Source organism: Xiphophorus maculatus, chromosome 23 (assembly GCF_002775205.1).
Source record: "Xiphophorus maculatus strain JP 163 A chromosome 23, X_maculatus-5.0-male, whole genome shotgun sequence".
NCBI lineage: Eukaryota > Metazoa > Chordata > Actinopteri > Cyprinodontiformes > Poeciliidae > Xiphophorus > Xiphophorus maculatus.
In genome coordinates this window covers 19219854-19236809 of record NC_036465.1, presented here as the reverse complement: position 1 = coordinate 19236809, position 16956 = coordinate 19219854, and the positions used below count along the sequence as shown (strand labels likewise).

Here is a 16956-nt window from a genome sequence, read left to right as displayed (position 1 = left end):
GGGGGACCGGAGGGTGTGCTCCAATTATAGAGGGGTCACACTCTTAAGCCTCCCTGGCAAGGTCTATTCAGGGGTCCTGGAGAGGAGGGTCCGTCGGATAGTCGAACCTCGGATTCAGGAAGAGCAGTGTGGTTTTCGTCCTGGTTGTGGAACGCTGGACCAGCTCTACACCCTCGGCAGGGTCCTGGAGGGTGCATGGGAGTTTGCCCAACCAGTCTACATGTGTTTTGTGGACTTGGAGAAGGCGTTCGACCGTGTCCCTCGGGGAGCCCTGTGGGGGGTTCTCCGGGAGTATGGGGTACCGGGCCCTTTGATACGGGCTGTCAGGTCCCTGTATGACCGGTGTCAGAGTCTGGTCCGCATTACCGAATTGAAATTTAGTGCGGTATTATTCATTCCATATTTGACAAATGTGTTGGTGATTTTAAAGGTTATGTTACCGTGCCAGAAAGCATAAAAACCAGTACCATTATACCATGCTGCTGGATCGGAAGCCATTCCTGGCATCCTCTTGTAACAAGCTTTATAGAGCACACAAATAAAAACCCCAAATAGCTACCTTTTTTCCTTTTCTTAAATCCACTTTAATCTCATCTTCTGAAGCCACTAACAGTTTTTTGCCAAAGTTTTTTCTATGGATCTTTAGCTCCTTCAGAGTTACGACTTCTGATTGATATTTTCCTTGCCCAGCCTATTTTGACCTCGGTTCCCCGTCTCTGAAGACCTTCTGTCCTCCAACACACTTGAATCAAATGAAAAACTAATTACCAGGCCAAAGTAAAACTGAATGACTACTGGTGAGTGAATTCAGCCGTTTGATTCAGGCTATATTTTATGTTTTGAAAGAGTGCAAGTTATATAACAGGACATAGCTTTTGTCCTGTGAGCAATTCTGGTTGGTGGCGGTAATGGTAACCTAACGTTTTAGCAACCGCCTAATAAATCTCAAGAAGAAGAAGCTTTGATTCAGGGTGTTGGCACGTCAAAGTTGGTAATCCTTGAGGACTGGAGTTGGAGACCCCTGGTTGAGGTGGAGTGTCTAATCATGGTAGGTTTATAATTATCCTATACTTTGTTGTATGATAGCTTGAAAAGTGCTCTGTCAGATGTTCTTGAAATGTTGTTTTATAACCTAATTCTGCTTTAAGCTCTTCCACAACTTTTTCCCTGACCTGTCGTCTGTTTCCCTTGGTCTTCATGATGTTCACTGATATTCTCTGAGGACGTCACAAACCAGCTGTAGTCATACTGAGATGAACTGGGGTGTTTTCACACCTGATATCCGGTAGACTCGGTTTAATTGGGGACCAAAATTGTGACGTTTTTTACATTTTCAGCTGGTGAAAATGTAAAAAGTGCAGTTTGATAACCCTAACCCTAACCCACTGCCAAACGATCCAAACCCTTTGAAATACCTGTTCCCGTCCTCGCCTGCGGGGGGCACTGCACCAAGAACAATCAAAGCGAACGACATGAAAACCTCCGAAGACATGAGCACAGCTTCCTTCTTCGTGTAAACAAAAATGGAGTGGATTTTGCGGTTCTAATATTTCTCTCTTGTCCACGTGCGGTTTCTCCCATTAGCGTGTTTGTTTTGGTTGTTTTTTATCCAGAATGCCCCCTTTCTGCAGTGTCTGGTCCGCTTGGCGTTCATATGGTTTTGGTTATCTTAGGAGTTCTATTGCACATTCACACCTTCCCAGTCTTTGTAGGCAAACAAATGAGTTTGATTAAAGTGGATTAAATAGAGTTGGTGCGAATCCCCCTGTCCCCCAACACAAATTTGGACTATATATCCTATATTATGCACTACTTGGCGCACAATTATGTTGGTCAACCCTGGTTCTCAAGGTCCCCTTTCCTGCATATTTTGGGAAGTAAAGTTTTATTTGTAAAGCACTTTTCACAGATAAAATCCCAAAGTGCTTCACCAAACATGTAGGAAATGCACATCAAGCATAACATGAAAGTAAATTGGTTATATAACTAATTTTTGAATTAGTTAGCAACAAGGTGTGTGGCAACAAGTTGTCTCCTTGTTGTTGCACACCTGATGTAAATAATGAGTGATTACCCTGCTCCAGCAACACTAGACAGCATACAGAGGAGGTCAGTCAGTCAGTGGAATCAGGTGTGCTGAAACAGAGATGCATCTAAAGCCTGCATGAAAGGGAAGCCAGGAGTGAGAAACACCTGTCTGACACATTATGGGCAGCTGTTTAGTTCGCTTATGCCTTGGACTGGCCCTGCCTCAGAGATCGAATCACTAGCTGTTTCTTGTACTCTTCCAATTAGAGCAAAGAGTTTTAAAGAGATTAAACAAGGCTTGAGGCGGAAATTGATGAGACATGTATTTTGAAATACTGCATCATGTAAGCCTGTTTTATTAGACACACCCTACATCCTGACACACTGTCCACTTATTTTGCATTTCATACTCAAACCTTTCTGTCCCACTCTCTCCTGTCCATCTTTCATCTATTTTTCCCCTCGCCCGGTATTGTTTTCATTTCTGACTCTGCCAGGGTTTTCCCCCTGCATGTCTTTGACTTTTCCATTCCAACCCCCCCAACTCCCCCTGGGACAGCTTGCTCTCACAGTGTACTCATATCTGCCAGTAAAGAGAAACATTACAACTATTGCAGATGTTGAAATGTTGATCCCATCCTATCGCAAGCCCCAGATCACCACCACCAGCTCAGGTCTGTGGCACATCCCCGCTGGCTGTCGGCGCAGTGGGCAGCTGCTTCTGTCCATTCAGAATAATAAAAAAAGAAAATCTCTGCAGCAGAGGCCCCTGCAGTGAACAGCCAATCACTTCGCCTAATCCACCCTGATGTGTAAAGCCAATTAGAAGCTGGGATCCAGTTGCAAAAGGAATCTGATTTTGTACGGTGGATGTATCTGGGCCAAACCCTGTGGAGACAGAAGGAGCCTGTGTGTATCGCTTCACAATAAGAATCTGACTTTTTAAGGGGTTTATGAGGGCAAACTAGCATTGCAGTGGTTTTCGCCCCTGGGAAACTAGTGCATGTTTTTTGGCTTTTAGCAACACTTAGTTTGATGTTTTTAAACAGGAACACAACAACCAGATGTTGTCCATAACACCAGATAACAGGGTTCATATGCAGTCTTGAAAGGCTTGGAAATGTGCAACATTTCATTTCAGTATTTTTATGCTCCAGATAAGAATGAAAATTTCAATCACATCAGAAAATAATTTGGGTTTTCCCTCCCAGATAAATAAGTCCCTGAAAGAATTGGTGCAACAAAACTGGTTGTCCGAGACGTTTACGTCTACTTTGGACATAATTATCCTAATGTCAGCGTTCTTCATGTACCAAATTAAATCTTGAATTTAAGAGGCTTAGCCATCTTGGAAACCATACATTTGACCTGTAGATGGTCACTGACCGATGTTAGAGAGAGATGAAAATGAGGGATAAGTATAAATTCCTCTTTTACGTTTCTTACAAATAGGGCTGTGAAAATAAATTTGCCCCTTTACAAATGTTTTGGGATTTCTTCCCATTTGACTTTTTTGCTGTGTAAAAATTTTTTTTTTAAAAGTTAGTGCAAAATGCAGTTTTCAAAATATGATTTTATTTATTAAAGTGAAAATTTTTCCTAAGCCATAAGTGACAAAGTAATTTCCCTCTAAGCTGAAGTTGTACTACCCCTGCTGGCAACCACTGCTATTGATTATTTGTGATTACCGGTAATACGTAAATATTTGTCTCAATGGAGTGATGTAGAGGCCCATTCTTTTGACAAACTGTCAAGTCAGCCATATTGCAGGTTTTCCCAGCATGAATGGCCTGTTCAAGCTTGTTCTGCAACATATTAATTGGTTTTAAGTTCAGACTTGGAGTAGGCCTTTCTAAAACTTATGTTTTCTTTTATTTTGTGCCACAGATTTACTTTGGATCATTGTCCTGCAGCATAACCAAAGCGTGCCTGACTTTTAAGGTCCTAAGGTGGCCAGACATTCTCCTGCATCGTTTTATATTGAAAAGCATAATTCATGGTTCTGTTAATGACTGCACATCATCCAGATCTTGAAACAGCAAAGCAGCCCCAGACCATCACACCACCACCACCATGCCTGAGTCTTTATGATGTCCAGATGTAACGAGACTGCAACATCCAGTCAGACCATATTTTGTTTCCTCAGTCAACAGAAAAAGCATTTCCTCAATTCTTAGAGACCATCAATGTGCTTTTTACCAAATGTTGGTTGGACCTTTGTGTTCTTTGCAGTCAGCAGTATTTTTTACCTGGAAACTTTCCCATGGAGGCCATTTTAGCCCACTCTTTTCTTTCTTTTCTTCTTCTTGTTGAATCGTGAATTTTGATATGCTGGCCGCACCTAAGAGGGTTCACCGCTGTCCCATGTTTTCTCCATTTGTGGAGAATGGGTCTTACTGTGGCTTTATTGAGGCTTTGGAAATGGCTTTCCAGGCTGATGGATGTTTAATTTTTATAGGCCAGTAGGATGACATGATGCGTTACTTTTTGATATCATTAAACCTTACTAATTTTGTTGGGTTCTTTTTAAGTGATTTCTTAACTTTACAGATCTTAGAGGGTCAGCGAAAAATGAAATGATTTGAGAACGGCTTTTCAGATTTACTCGCATTCCGTTTGGTTATCATGGCTTGTTTCATGATCTAAAACATTTAAGTGTTAAAGAAACCACAGAGCTGTAGTCTGTGGATTTCCACTTACATATTTGAAACCAGAGCAGATTAGAAGTATTTGGTGTAAATTGAATTTTTGCATTTATGTTGGGAAAAGTGACCAAAAATAGAGAAACTGACTTTTAAAAAAAAACATAATGGATGAAAACCCTAAGGTAATTAGCACTGTTTGAAAATACAATGAAAAACACTTCTTCATACATAATATATCTGGTTTTAATTAGTACATCACACTTTAATCCAAGCAAAAATGGTCTCTCACAGTAAGTTCTCGATAGCAGGACAATTTTATTGTCATGTCTGTTGCAGTTCTTCACTCCTTTTTTTTTTGCCTCATTTCAGTAGAATCTGCAGTCCAAATATCTTCACGTTCATTACAAAATAAACTCTTTGCAATAAATAAATATATAGATTTACATTTATACTTTATATGTAGAAAATAAATATATTGTACATCTCATAAATAGGAACACCCATATGTACACCTCAAGACGCTTGCATGTTTTTTTTTCCTTTAATAATGTTCGCCGCACTCTGAACATTACAAGTCGCCACTATTTAACCAAACGTATCTGTTATTCCTTTAAACCGCAGTCGGTGAAGTGCTTACGTCCCGAGCCTACTGAATTTACGCTTTCATTTAAATGTGATGAATGTGATGTTTAGGTTCAAACCAAACCCACAGCTGGGACTTTGGATGTTTAGGTAAGTGCTTCATCAGTCCTACAGTCATTGCAAAGATGTTGCCCTCTTTTTCCATCTGAGACGTTCGCCTTGTGGTAGTTTTTAATCTGCGTACAGATTGTGAAGTACCTGATTATACCAAACTTAGCAAGCCAAACCCTTCTTGCATGTCATACCAGAAATGTCTGTAGCACTCCTAAAAAGGGAACTTCCTGGAGCTTTTCTAGCCACCAGATTTAGTTTTTCAGGTTTGTGCTTTTACACACAAGAAGCCCCCACTCCATGTGCTGTTGCATGTCACTCAAGTGTCTATGCAAGGAAAAAAAAAAAAAAACCCTGGCATCTTGGTTTGGTTTTCCTGATTCACCCCCAGCTGCTCAGTCCTCCACAGAGGAAGCAGTCTCCTCTTCGCTGAAGTCCAAAGCCGAGGCAGACGAAAGACATCCAGGATCGAGCTGAATGTTTATGTCCTGGTCACATGTGACCTCCGTGAGAGCTCAGGGGTAAACAGTTCTCCACAAGATCCAGAATATCCACAACACCCCCACTCTCTAGTCTTCCGCCTCTTCGACTTTGTTTATCTCTGGGGCTCCAGATGTAACCAGTTCTCCCAGTGTGAGCGTTGGTCACCTGTCCTGGAGCAGATCTCTGTACGCCTGAGGCATTTCCCCATCTACACCGACCGTGGCAAGAAGTGGGTGAGTTTCTGGTGTTTCTTAGTCCTGCCACCCTCCCTGGGCGATCCGTCCTTGTTTAACGCCACGTAGTAGAAGCGTCCCGTGTCCGTGTGCTTGTACAGCGTTGAAGCGTAGGTGTTGTACCAGTTCTCCTCAAAATGCTCCCTGAACACGCACTCTGCTGTAAGCTTACTCTGCAGAACAGGAAACACGATGTTAGCCCAGGAGAACAGACAGAAATGATGTTCACAGTTTTCACTTCTTCACCTTGCAGTCACTAGGTTTAATGTATTTCATTGGGATTTTATGTGTCAGAGCAACAACACACAGTGGAGCATAACTGAGAAAAAAGTTGTGCATTTCCTTTACTTTAACTGGGCCATTCTAACACATAAATATGCTTTGGTATAAAACCGGGGTCTTCAATCCATGTCTCGAGAGCCAATGTCCTGCAACTTATAGACCCGTCTTTGCTTCATCACACCCGAGTCAAATAATCAAGTTATTAGAAGGATTTTAGCAAGATATGGAGAGCTTAAATAAAGACTGAGGAGGTAATTCAGTCATTTGCTTCAGGTGAGTTGAACCAGGGATTAAAAATCAGAGAGTTCTGGATTTGAAGCCCCCTGATTTAAACCATTTAATATTAGCCCTTACTAAATGTTTAGACATTGTTCTGCTAGATAGTGAACCTTTGCCTTGGTCTCAAGTATTTTGCAACCTCTAAAAGATTTTCACCTCAAATGTCTGTGTATTTAACTGCATTCATCTATATATTAACTCTGTCTTAGCTGAAGAAACGCTTCCCCACAGCATGATGCTTCCAACACCAACTGTTACCGAGGGGATGGTGTCCCCATGGCACTAAAAACTAACGTGGTTTTAAGTCGCACAATGAATTCTACCAAAATCTTCAACCTAAGCCTCATTTATGGTTGTAGATAACTGCCAACCAGACTTCTTATGCCTTTCTTTTATAAAAGCTAAAGGCTGTTTGGTTTACAGACACTTCAACTTGAGTAACTTTTAAGTTACCATGGGCCACTTATCCGTTTACTGATTATTCCTTTCCTTTGTATGGCCACATCTTGACCATACAATTATCTCAAGATTTGTACCATTATCTTGAGATTTCCAGACAATTGATGGAGCAGGGTACTGTGAAATAGTCAAACCTCAGAATATTGATTTATAATTTAATCCTGCCTTGAACATCTCTGCTGTGCTCCTTGGTCTTCATGATGCTGTTTGTTCCCTGTTTTTTCTGAGGCCTTCACAGACCAGATAGTTTCATACTGAGTATTAAATTGTTAGTCGTTTGCAAAAGGCTATTGGAGGAAAAAAAGAGTTGCTCTAAACATGTGCTGCATTTACAGATTTTTGTTCATAAAAATAGTAAAAATCCATGCAGAGTTTTTCTTCTAAATCACTGACATGCAGTGAAGTTTGTAGTAATAAATTAAGATGAGAAGATTCAAGGTGTGTGAGATCCCCACAGTTTCCACTCTTGACATGAACTCATTGAAAAGCTAAAACAAAGCAGTACAAGCTCATTTGGGCTGGAGCTCATTATGAAAAAAGAGGGGAAATCATTACATGCAGCTTTTCACTTTACGCTCCACTCTCACTCCTCAGACCTGCTGACCTCTTGCTGTGCATGGAGAATCATTTCCCTCCCTGTGATGCAACGAGAACAGTCGGCATTCCAACACACTAAAAGCTTTAGTCTTCACTGACAGAGCAATATGAGCAATGGCTGCAGATTTCAGCAGGCGAGAGGGAGCAGGCTGAATTTAAAGCATGAGAAACATGACGGACATCAGAGCTGCCTGTCTTTGCGGCCCTCTCTTTCCCCTCAGGTTTGCTTGTGCTGCTTTTACGACTCTTCACTTCTACAAAACTGCTGAAGCAACCTTGATGATTGGCTTTCAGGCTGTGCTTGGCTGCTTTGTGCAGGAAGGCTGTTGTCTGTAAACAGCCTAAAGGGCACATGACTGGGCCAGCTCCATGCTGACACACATCCTCATGCACACACACCTCATCGGATCAAAAGCTCGTCAAGGTCTGCTGCTTGTGGGATGGAAGCACCCCTTTACCTGTTCAGCTTCCCCTCCCCACCTCCTGGACTCTCACATCCAGACAGACATGTCGACATCTCCCCTTCTGTCAGTCAGGTGACTCAGTCAGGTGTGCAATTTCCCCTCCAAACCACCACCTCCGACCTCCACCCACACCCTCCTCTCAGGGCCAACCCCCCAGGATGCCAGACTCCGATAACGTGCAGTAACAATATCTGCACTTCCAGCATAATGGCCTACTTAAAGGTAGCCTCTTTTCAAAAACGATGAGAGCCGGGACCGGCCCACGAGAGGCCCCCAGGTAATGCCCCGGGACACCTGATACAGGATTGCCCTAGCATACTTCCCCTTCCACTGCTTTTATCTCTTCCCTCCCCTATCTCCCTGTCTCGAGGTGTGTGAGAACTGAGGATGTACACCGACCAGAGGAGGAAGCTTGACCACATTTACATCCAAAGTGATTCTGGCCCATTCTCTCTCCTCTTTGTGGCATATTTAAAAACTATAGGAAGACACGGTCTGTATCCTCCTTGAACCCTTGCAGACAAAGAACAAGCATGAAGAGAAAGGAACACACGCTTGTTTTGTCTCGCTGTGGTTTTACCATTAGCCACCTGAGAGCTTTGATTAAGATACAAATAAGCTATGGTTCTGTTTAGAAAAATAGACCCAAGAAATGAAGAAAAGGACATTTTCAAAGCATGACAAGAACATGGTGTATTTAACACCACACGGCTCCTAGACAGCCTTGAAAGTATCTTGGAAAAGAATGGAAAAACAAAATAGAAAATGGAAACAATTTTCAGGCTTTTTTCTATCTCCCATTGTATCATCCATCCAGTTTACATAATTTAAAACATAATATTTGTGCCTTAAAACTGCTTTACAAGTACCAATAAATGGAAATTTGTACGGAATAGTATGAAATTATGTCGTAGAAAAATGTTCAGCAACCCAGCTGGAGGTTTTGGTTTGTATAGAGCAGTGGTTCCCAAAGATTTTCTTCTGGGCCCCCCCAGTGGTTCCCAAAGATTTTCTGGCCCCCCCTATGGATTACAATAAAATCTCCCCCAAAAAAGAAAAAAAAAAAAAATCAACTGGGCACACACATCGTTCAACCAGACACAAACCTATACACATATTTTGTTTTCAAACTCCACTGAAGTTTATTTCACACTTCAGATTGCAACAAAACACACTACAAACCATCTTTACAGTGAAACACTTTTGTGTAGCTGTTTTTGTTTTTATTATTATTCATCCATACCCCCACCCCTCCCCCCCAGCCCCTGCAATGACACTGCGCCCCCGCTAGGGGGTGTGCCCCACACTTTGGGAACCACTGGTATACAGTAGAGTGAGATTCTGTTTTTTATCAGTAGAAACTCACCGATCCATAGAGCTCTCCTTTCTCATTCATGCCCAGGTAGAGTCCAGCATCCACCCCTCTGATGCTGACCAGCCCCACTGCCAGGCTGATGAACTCCAGGATACCTGAGGTCAAAAACACACACTGAGATGTCAACAGAAGCCAACAGAACCAATGTAATAATTTTAGGAATCTCCTCCTGTTACTACAAGTTGTTTGTGTCTGGTACACTATAACACTGGTTATTTAAGTTTAATTGAGGACATTAGCTTGGTAGAAAATGGCTAAACTGTTACAAAGTTAGCTATATTTTTGGAAGCTAATCCTATTGCAACAATTTTAGTAGAATTTAGTAGAATTTGTTGGTTCAGTCAGCCACCATTCCACCAGACAACTATAATATCGACATGTTTATGGGGTGTAGTGTGAGTTAATGCAGTATATCAACATCAACTTAGTAAAAGTTATGAACTACAATAACAGTTTTGGTTGAGCTTCTGTGTTGAAAGAATTTAAGATTATATACAGCTTTCGAAGGGTTAGTGACGGCACTAATGCCGTCAAAACTTCAGGCAGCTGTTGCCAATGAACAGCAAACTTACTAACTCTTAACTCTGAGCCAGATGTATTGATAATGAACGGCACATCTTGGCTGTCATTGTCAGAGGATATGCTTAAATGCAGTGTTTTGAAGTACATTTAAAAAAACATGAGTGCTATTTCAGTGGCATTGTGTTTAGACTGGTTTAGTGTCAGTGTTAATGGTAAAGTCAAACTTACCAAGTTGGCTTTTCAAACTAAAGGCAGACTTTGCCAAAGAAGAGTTATTGTCAACTAAAACAAGAATGTTTTACATTCAGCTTTATTGGAATAGATTTCATGTTACATGCTTTAATACCAAATCAGTTCTTATTTTTTGTTTTCTGTTAACTTGGAAGACAAACCAAACGGCCTCTTTGAAAATCAAGGAAGAGACTGAACTTTCTTACTATGGAGCTACTGTTTCATTAATTGTTTGTTCTATTTTAGGTAGTAAAGCATAACTTGACGAATATTGCCCATTTGTAAAGCATAAATGTATTTAGAACGAAATATTTAGAAACTAACTAATTTATTAGACAATATTAAAATGTGATCAAATTTGACTAACTTTGTTTGGGAAATAGACTTTAAATACTGGTTTGAATTTGTTAGGTGTCTTCAGAAGATAAACTTTCCACTCACAAATACTGCTAAAAATCTACCTCAGCAAAACAGATGTTCAAATTGTTACAATCATGTTACTGACTAAATTTTGACCCCCAATAACAGTTCCTGTCATCAGTGTGAACTGAATAATAGTGTTCAGAGGAAATGATGAACCTATTTTCAAAATTCAGACTCATCAGAAGCAGAACAGCTTATAATGTGATAATCACCAGGTTTAAATGTCATGATTGAGTAAATAAGTGAAAAATAAGCTGGAAAAACACTATGGTGAATAAGTAAGACTGTCACATTTAAACTAGTAATACTATAAATATGTAACTTGTTTTTCATTGATTGCAGGGTCTTTCCCTTAACTGCTATGACTAACTTCTTTCTAGTCTATCATAATGACGTGAGGTTTTCTGTAAAGTCCAATGTTCCCCAGGGACTTCTAGCACAGCCTGGGAAGACACTTTAATGAAGCTGGTAGATGGTTACAGTGAAGGCAACTTCAAAGGCAGCGAGACAAGTGGTAAAATTAAAAGCCACTGGGTGTTGTGATGCAGAGGTTACTCAGAGAGGATCCAGCTGGCTGCTGTGACTGGCAGAGGCCAGCTCTTCCAGCCACCTGGCCTCCATCTCCCCGACCTCATCAGATGACAGAGAGCATCCCTCTAATTTTTTTTTTTAAGAGAGTGTGTTTCATATCCTCTAATCAAAGTCTCCTCTTGCTTGGCGCAGCGAAGACGACCTTGCATTTTCTTTCATTCGTTCCTCCCTTCTTTCTTCCTTTTTTTTCCCCTCTCTCTCTCTTTAACTTTAAGTGAAGCCAGACAGAGACAAACACGCGGACCACCCATCCCCTGTAAAACACCGACTTATTTTTTGGCTCAAGCATGAACATTAAACCGTAGCTTGGATTCCGCGGTGGTCACGCTTTAATTCGGAGTTATTCTGTCCCGCAGCGAGCGAGCCGCCCGGCCCGCACCTGTGACACATGCGGCGCCTGGACATGTGCGCGTCTCTGCCCTGTGACCCCCAGCACCCGAGACAGACTTTTATTTCACAGGTGACACCCGGGCTTTGGCCCCGCGAGAAAACAACAGCTGAGGCTCAAAACATGTGAGATAGATAGTCTGCCTATTAACGGAACGGGCTTATCAGAGAGTGGGGACTGGCACGCGCACGTGTTGAAGCTGGTTGTCACGGAGACGCGCACGCGCACGCTTTATTTAAAGCGTCGAGGGGGACACCTGCTCCCGGGTGCCCGCGAGCGCAGAGATTTCTAGAAAAAAAAAAAAAAAAAAAAACCCAGCGCGGCTGGTCAGCACGAGCGAGTTCACCGAGGAGGATGCGCCGCCGGTGGAAAAACAAACTAATATCCAGAACATGGGATTGTTTTACAAGATGAAACTAATAAATCCGTGTCTGCTTAAACTCAGACACGTTTAGAACCACATTCAAGTGTGTAAAAATGCACTAGTAAAAGTGCCTAAAGTTAAGGAAATCAATAAACGTATAAATAAAACTATAAACACGCCAAAACAGAAACGAGCTTCCGAACGGGGGAGGAAACATTTAAAACATTAAATGAAATTAAACTTCTACAGATACCCTAAATGCCAAAGAAACTCACCAAATCTGCTGTGGTCCTGTCGTGTCCCATGCACGGTGCCGTTGGGGAATATCTCCAGCTGAAAGCCTGTCCTGCAGTAGAGTTGACGCCGCCTCAGGATCCCCTTAAGGTGGCCGAAGTCTGTGGGCGACCCCTGCTGCAGCCTGCCTTCGATCTGCCCCAGCCGCTCGCTCAGCCCCGCCGGAGACTCCGACAAGGGCGCGCTTGCCAGCGCAGGGAAGCTCTGTAAATCCAAGTCGAGCGTCCCCAGAAAACTCCCGACCTCTGCCATCGTTTGCACAGCTGTCACATTAAGCGAAGGCATTTGAGACGTATGTGCAGCGACTTGCGGAGGGAGAAAAGTTTACACACAAGTCCGGTCCATGTACGCAGGAAAAAAAGAGCGTCCCCGGCGCGCCGTGCTCCTCCAAAGTCAGGAAAGTCCTCTCAGTTTATTGATAGTCCTTTGCTTTAATCATGAGTTTGATATCTGTGTTTATCAAATGGAAAGACTCTAATATATACATACTCCCCACGCATTCTCACATTGGACACTCAGATTCAAGCCACGCCTGGCTGGCATCCCTTCTTACGCGCATCAGTTTGCTTTACTTAATCTTCACTTTTAGACCAACTTTTTGCAACTCATGACACAAATGAGTTGAACGCTCTTCTTATAGAAAGTTCTTTTTTTTTTTTTTAATGATCCGATCACTTCAATCCATGTGCAGAAATGTCTCCAGAATGTATCCTCTTCTCTCTTTGCGGTTTTCCGCTGTCTGTTAAAACCGCAGCCCTCATCCAGTGGCAGAAAAACCTGGCAACACGCGGCGGTCCATTAAACTGCAGCGCAGATGCAGAAGTGGAAACTATCATGATGAAAACGCACACATATCAACTGACTGCGTCTATTTAGCCGCTAACCCCATCAGCCCCTTCAACCACTGAAGCCAAGCCTTCTTTATGTCGGCTTTTGGGTCAGAATCCTGGCTTAATGGAGGGGGGGAAGGAAAACCGCAAAAGAAACATTTACATGAAAGGATTATCAAAGTAACCTGTGCACACGCTCACAGTAATCCAACCTCCCGCACACACGTTTGAGGGACCAAGCACTGCAAGTTGGAGCTTTTCACGGGAGCATTTTTCCCCACCTCTTCGCTGGAAGCAGGTGCTTTCTTACCCTCTCTGCACGCAGTTTGCAGTAAAGCTCCAGCAAGCCAGCAGCTTAAACCACTGACTTCTGCGAGGAGGTGTGGGGAGGCGAGGAAAATCCAGATTCTGATGATGTGCGGAATTTAGTCCGACTGTACAGAGATTTCTCTAATTACTTTTCAAATAATAATAATAAAAGATGTTTTTCTATGATTGGCATAGACTGACCCCCATCTATCTTTAACTTTCATCACATTTTCTGTCCCTGCTGGACAAAAAATAAGTGCATATCCGCAGCCTAATACTGCCACCACCATGTTTCACAGTGAACATTGTGTTGTCAGAGTGAGATGTAGTGTCAGTTTTCTGCCAGAAAGTTCAGCTTTGGTCTAATTGATCCTCATGTTTGGCCCCTAGTTTGTGACAAACTACTAACATGGCTTCTCTTAGATTTCTTCCTCCCTGACCTGTCTGCTGTGTTTGTGTTTTTTTTTGGGGGGGGGGGGGCTCCATGATGCCAAGGTTCACTAATGCTCAAAACTCCAATGCTTTAACAAAACAGCTGTAATCATCCCGAGATTAAACTATAAACAGGTGGACTATTATTTAATTTTATTGCACTTATTTGGGATATTGGAGAAAAGCTGGCTCACGAAATACATTCAAATGTGTGTTTGTAACATGGCAAAATGTTCTTGAATGCTTTTAAGATGGAATTTAGAGCACAGATTTGAAATGAGCTTTGAAAAAGGGTCAAACACGTGAAAATTGAGAACACAAGTTTGTTTTGTTTTTTTTTTTAGAAAATGAGAGTTTGTGTTATTGGATAAGAATGTTTGATCTGTGCCTTCATGCACATGAAAGGGAGCACTAAGAAACTCATAACAGGATTAATATAATAATTATAATTTATGACTGATTGGGGATTTTTGCACTTCTTCTGTACACAATGGGACAACAAGTTCCAACTTGTGTTTGTGAAGTTTCAAAAAAAAAAAAAAAAAAAAAGAAGAAGAAAAACACAGCTGTTTTGTCGAGGCCTTTATTTCTGTGTGATGATCCAAACGAAAACAAACTCCAGGAGTGTTTTAATTAGTTCGCCGCTCCTTGGATATCAGTGACAGCGGGTCCTGATGGGAGGAGGGCGTGATTACATCAACAGCACCATTTAACTATTGGCGTGTTATTTCAGACCTCCTTCGAGCTGCTTTCTGAAACCCCCGTCCTGAGGGGGAGTTCCCACCTCGGGGCTGCTCATCGCGGGCTGCTGCGGCTTCCCTGCAGAGAAACGTGGATTTATGACGGAGCCTCGCCGCCTGAGAAGGCTGACAAATCGCGAGCTTTAAGTGTGTGTGTGATTGTTTTGATGTCACCGTCAGGATTTAGATGAATTTCCTGACTTCTTGTTTAGGGCTAATTTATCAACTTTTGTGGAGGTGCTGCAGTCTATTCTCAAGCAGATGTTAGTGGCTCAGAGTGGAATAGACGGTGATGGACCCTCCAAAGCACGCAGGCCTTTTTTCACTACTACTAATTATGCCACTATAAATCTTAGGGGTGTGTCACGGCTGCATTGAAGTCAGAGGAGTGACGGTGGCTTTCAGCTGGTGCAGTATATGAAAGGTGGTGGGGGTGATGGATGCCCCGTGGGCCTCACGCTTGATGAATTGGGCAAGGGGTTGACGAGGAGTCACCGATGGTCAGGCTTTGTGCGAAAAGACACCAGGGCCCTCGCTGCTGAGGAGGATGAAAGGAGGATTCGTCTCAGCTGTAGGTTGGGAGGATTAGAGAAAGCAGATGAGAGGGGCAAAGAAGGAGCAAAGTGAAACAAAAATGGGGGGAAGGAAACCCATCTTCCTTCTGATTTTTGCTCACTGTCCATCAAGTTCATGCAAAACTTAAAACCCACCTCACAGTGGCATGCTGAATTTTAATTTCTTTATCATTGTGGCTATTATAACTACGTCTGTGACTGGTCAGTCATATTTCATAGATGATATGGCAGATATATAACTGCAAATTTAAAAAAAAAAAAAAGCAACCAAGGGTTAAAATGTTCCCATATGCTGAGAACCTGCAGAGGATACTGAGAAGAAGAGAATAACCTCAAGCGCATGGCCGCGGCTTTGAAGTTGCTCTCTCATGAGTCGCTGAGAGTGAGTTCACACTGAAAATGAAGTTACACTTGCATTGGGAACTGGGGACTAATAGGAGCCTCACCTGTTTGTTTGGATTAGTCAAACTTCACATGTGTCCTCCTCAGAGAGGGGAGCCAAGGTCTGCCTGGAGAAACCGAGCCAGGATTCAGTTGACTCAATTATGAAGCCTTGGGTAGGAGTTGGTTACTGAGGTAAAGAAACTTCTCAGCAGGTTGGGAACAAAACCTAAGCAGCTGTGGCAGTGCCTTTAAAAGTTAGCACACCCCTTCCTCATTTTTGGTTTTTCTTTTGTCAAACTTTGATGTAATTTATTAGGATGTTCCAACTCAGTGTCTAGAAGCGTGGAAGGTAAAAAAAATGGATTCAAGCATTCAAATATTTTAAGAACAAAAGTTGGAGAAATGTCTGTTTGCATTTATATTTAACCCTTTTATGCTTCCTTTAGAAGCCACATAATGAGTAAAGAGAGTCCGTCTGTGTTTAATTTACTCTCTGGGCTGAATAGAGACAAAACCACAAGATCTTTGGTTTTTCAGTTTGTCACTAACGAGATGCACCAAACGTGGAACAAGGTGCTCTTGTCAGATATAGTCAAAATGTAACTTTCTGACCTACAATTTATTTAACTAACTTTGCATGTTAATCTAAACCACACCTTCATTTGAAACATGACATTGGCAGCAAGATGCTGCGGAGATGCTTTTCTTCAGCAGAGACGAGGAAGCTGGTCAGGGTTGATTTGGAAACAAAATACTTTAAACTGGATGAAGGTTCGCTTCCCAACAGGACAACTACAGTAAACGTGCAGCCAGAACTACAGTGGAAAATGTTTTGTCCAAAAAGCATGACTGGTCCAGTCAAAGTGCAAAGCTAAATCCAAACTGAAAGTATGTGGCAACATGTGAAAGATGTTCACTTTCCAACTAATCTCATAAATGTTTTGGTCAAGAGTGAGCAAAAGAAAAAAATGCAGTTTCTAGAAGGACATAGCAGGAAGAGACGCACCCTGAAAGACTTGTGAATGAATTTGCAATTAAAGGTGGTTCAACAAAAGTATTTATTCACAGGGGTTGAATAAAAATGCATGCCATTTTTTCAAATGTGTACCTCTAGTAGATTTTAAAAACCATGTGTCCTTTTAGTTTTGCAATAAAAAACTATTCCCACAACATATAGGACAATATTTGTACCTGTAAACAACCCCCCACTCTTTTTCAGCACTTTTGAGTAGACTATATAAAGTGCTATACACATACAGGTCATTTATCATGTTTCTTCCACTACTGTACATGGCAGTACAGTCTTTTTTAATTTCTTTTACTTTTCCCCCCATA

General features: G+C 42.1%; 1 protein-coding gene across 1 annotated transcript; it reads right to left on the bottom strand.

Annotated features, from left to right (window-relative positions):
• Nucleotides 1–4968: 4968 nt before the first annotated feature.
• On the bottom strand, nt 4969–12987 carry fgf16 (fibroblast growth factor 16). Its single transcript, XM_005795490.3, is given in 4 exon segments — nt 4969–6061; nt 6064–6255; nt 9530–9633; nt 12333–12987. Coding segments are annotated over 4 exon segments (651 nt in total). The 5' UTR covers nt 12637–12987; the 3' UTR covers nt 4969–6010.
• Between the last annotated feature and the right edge of the window lie 3969 nt (nt 12988–16956).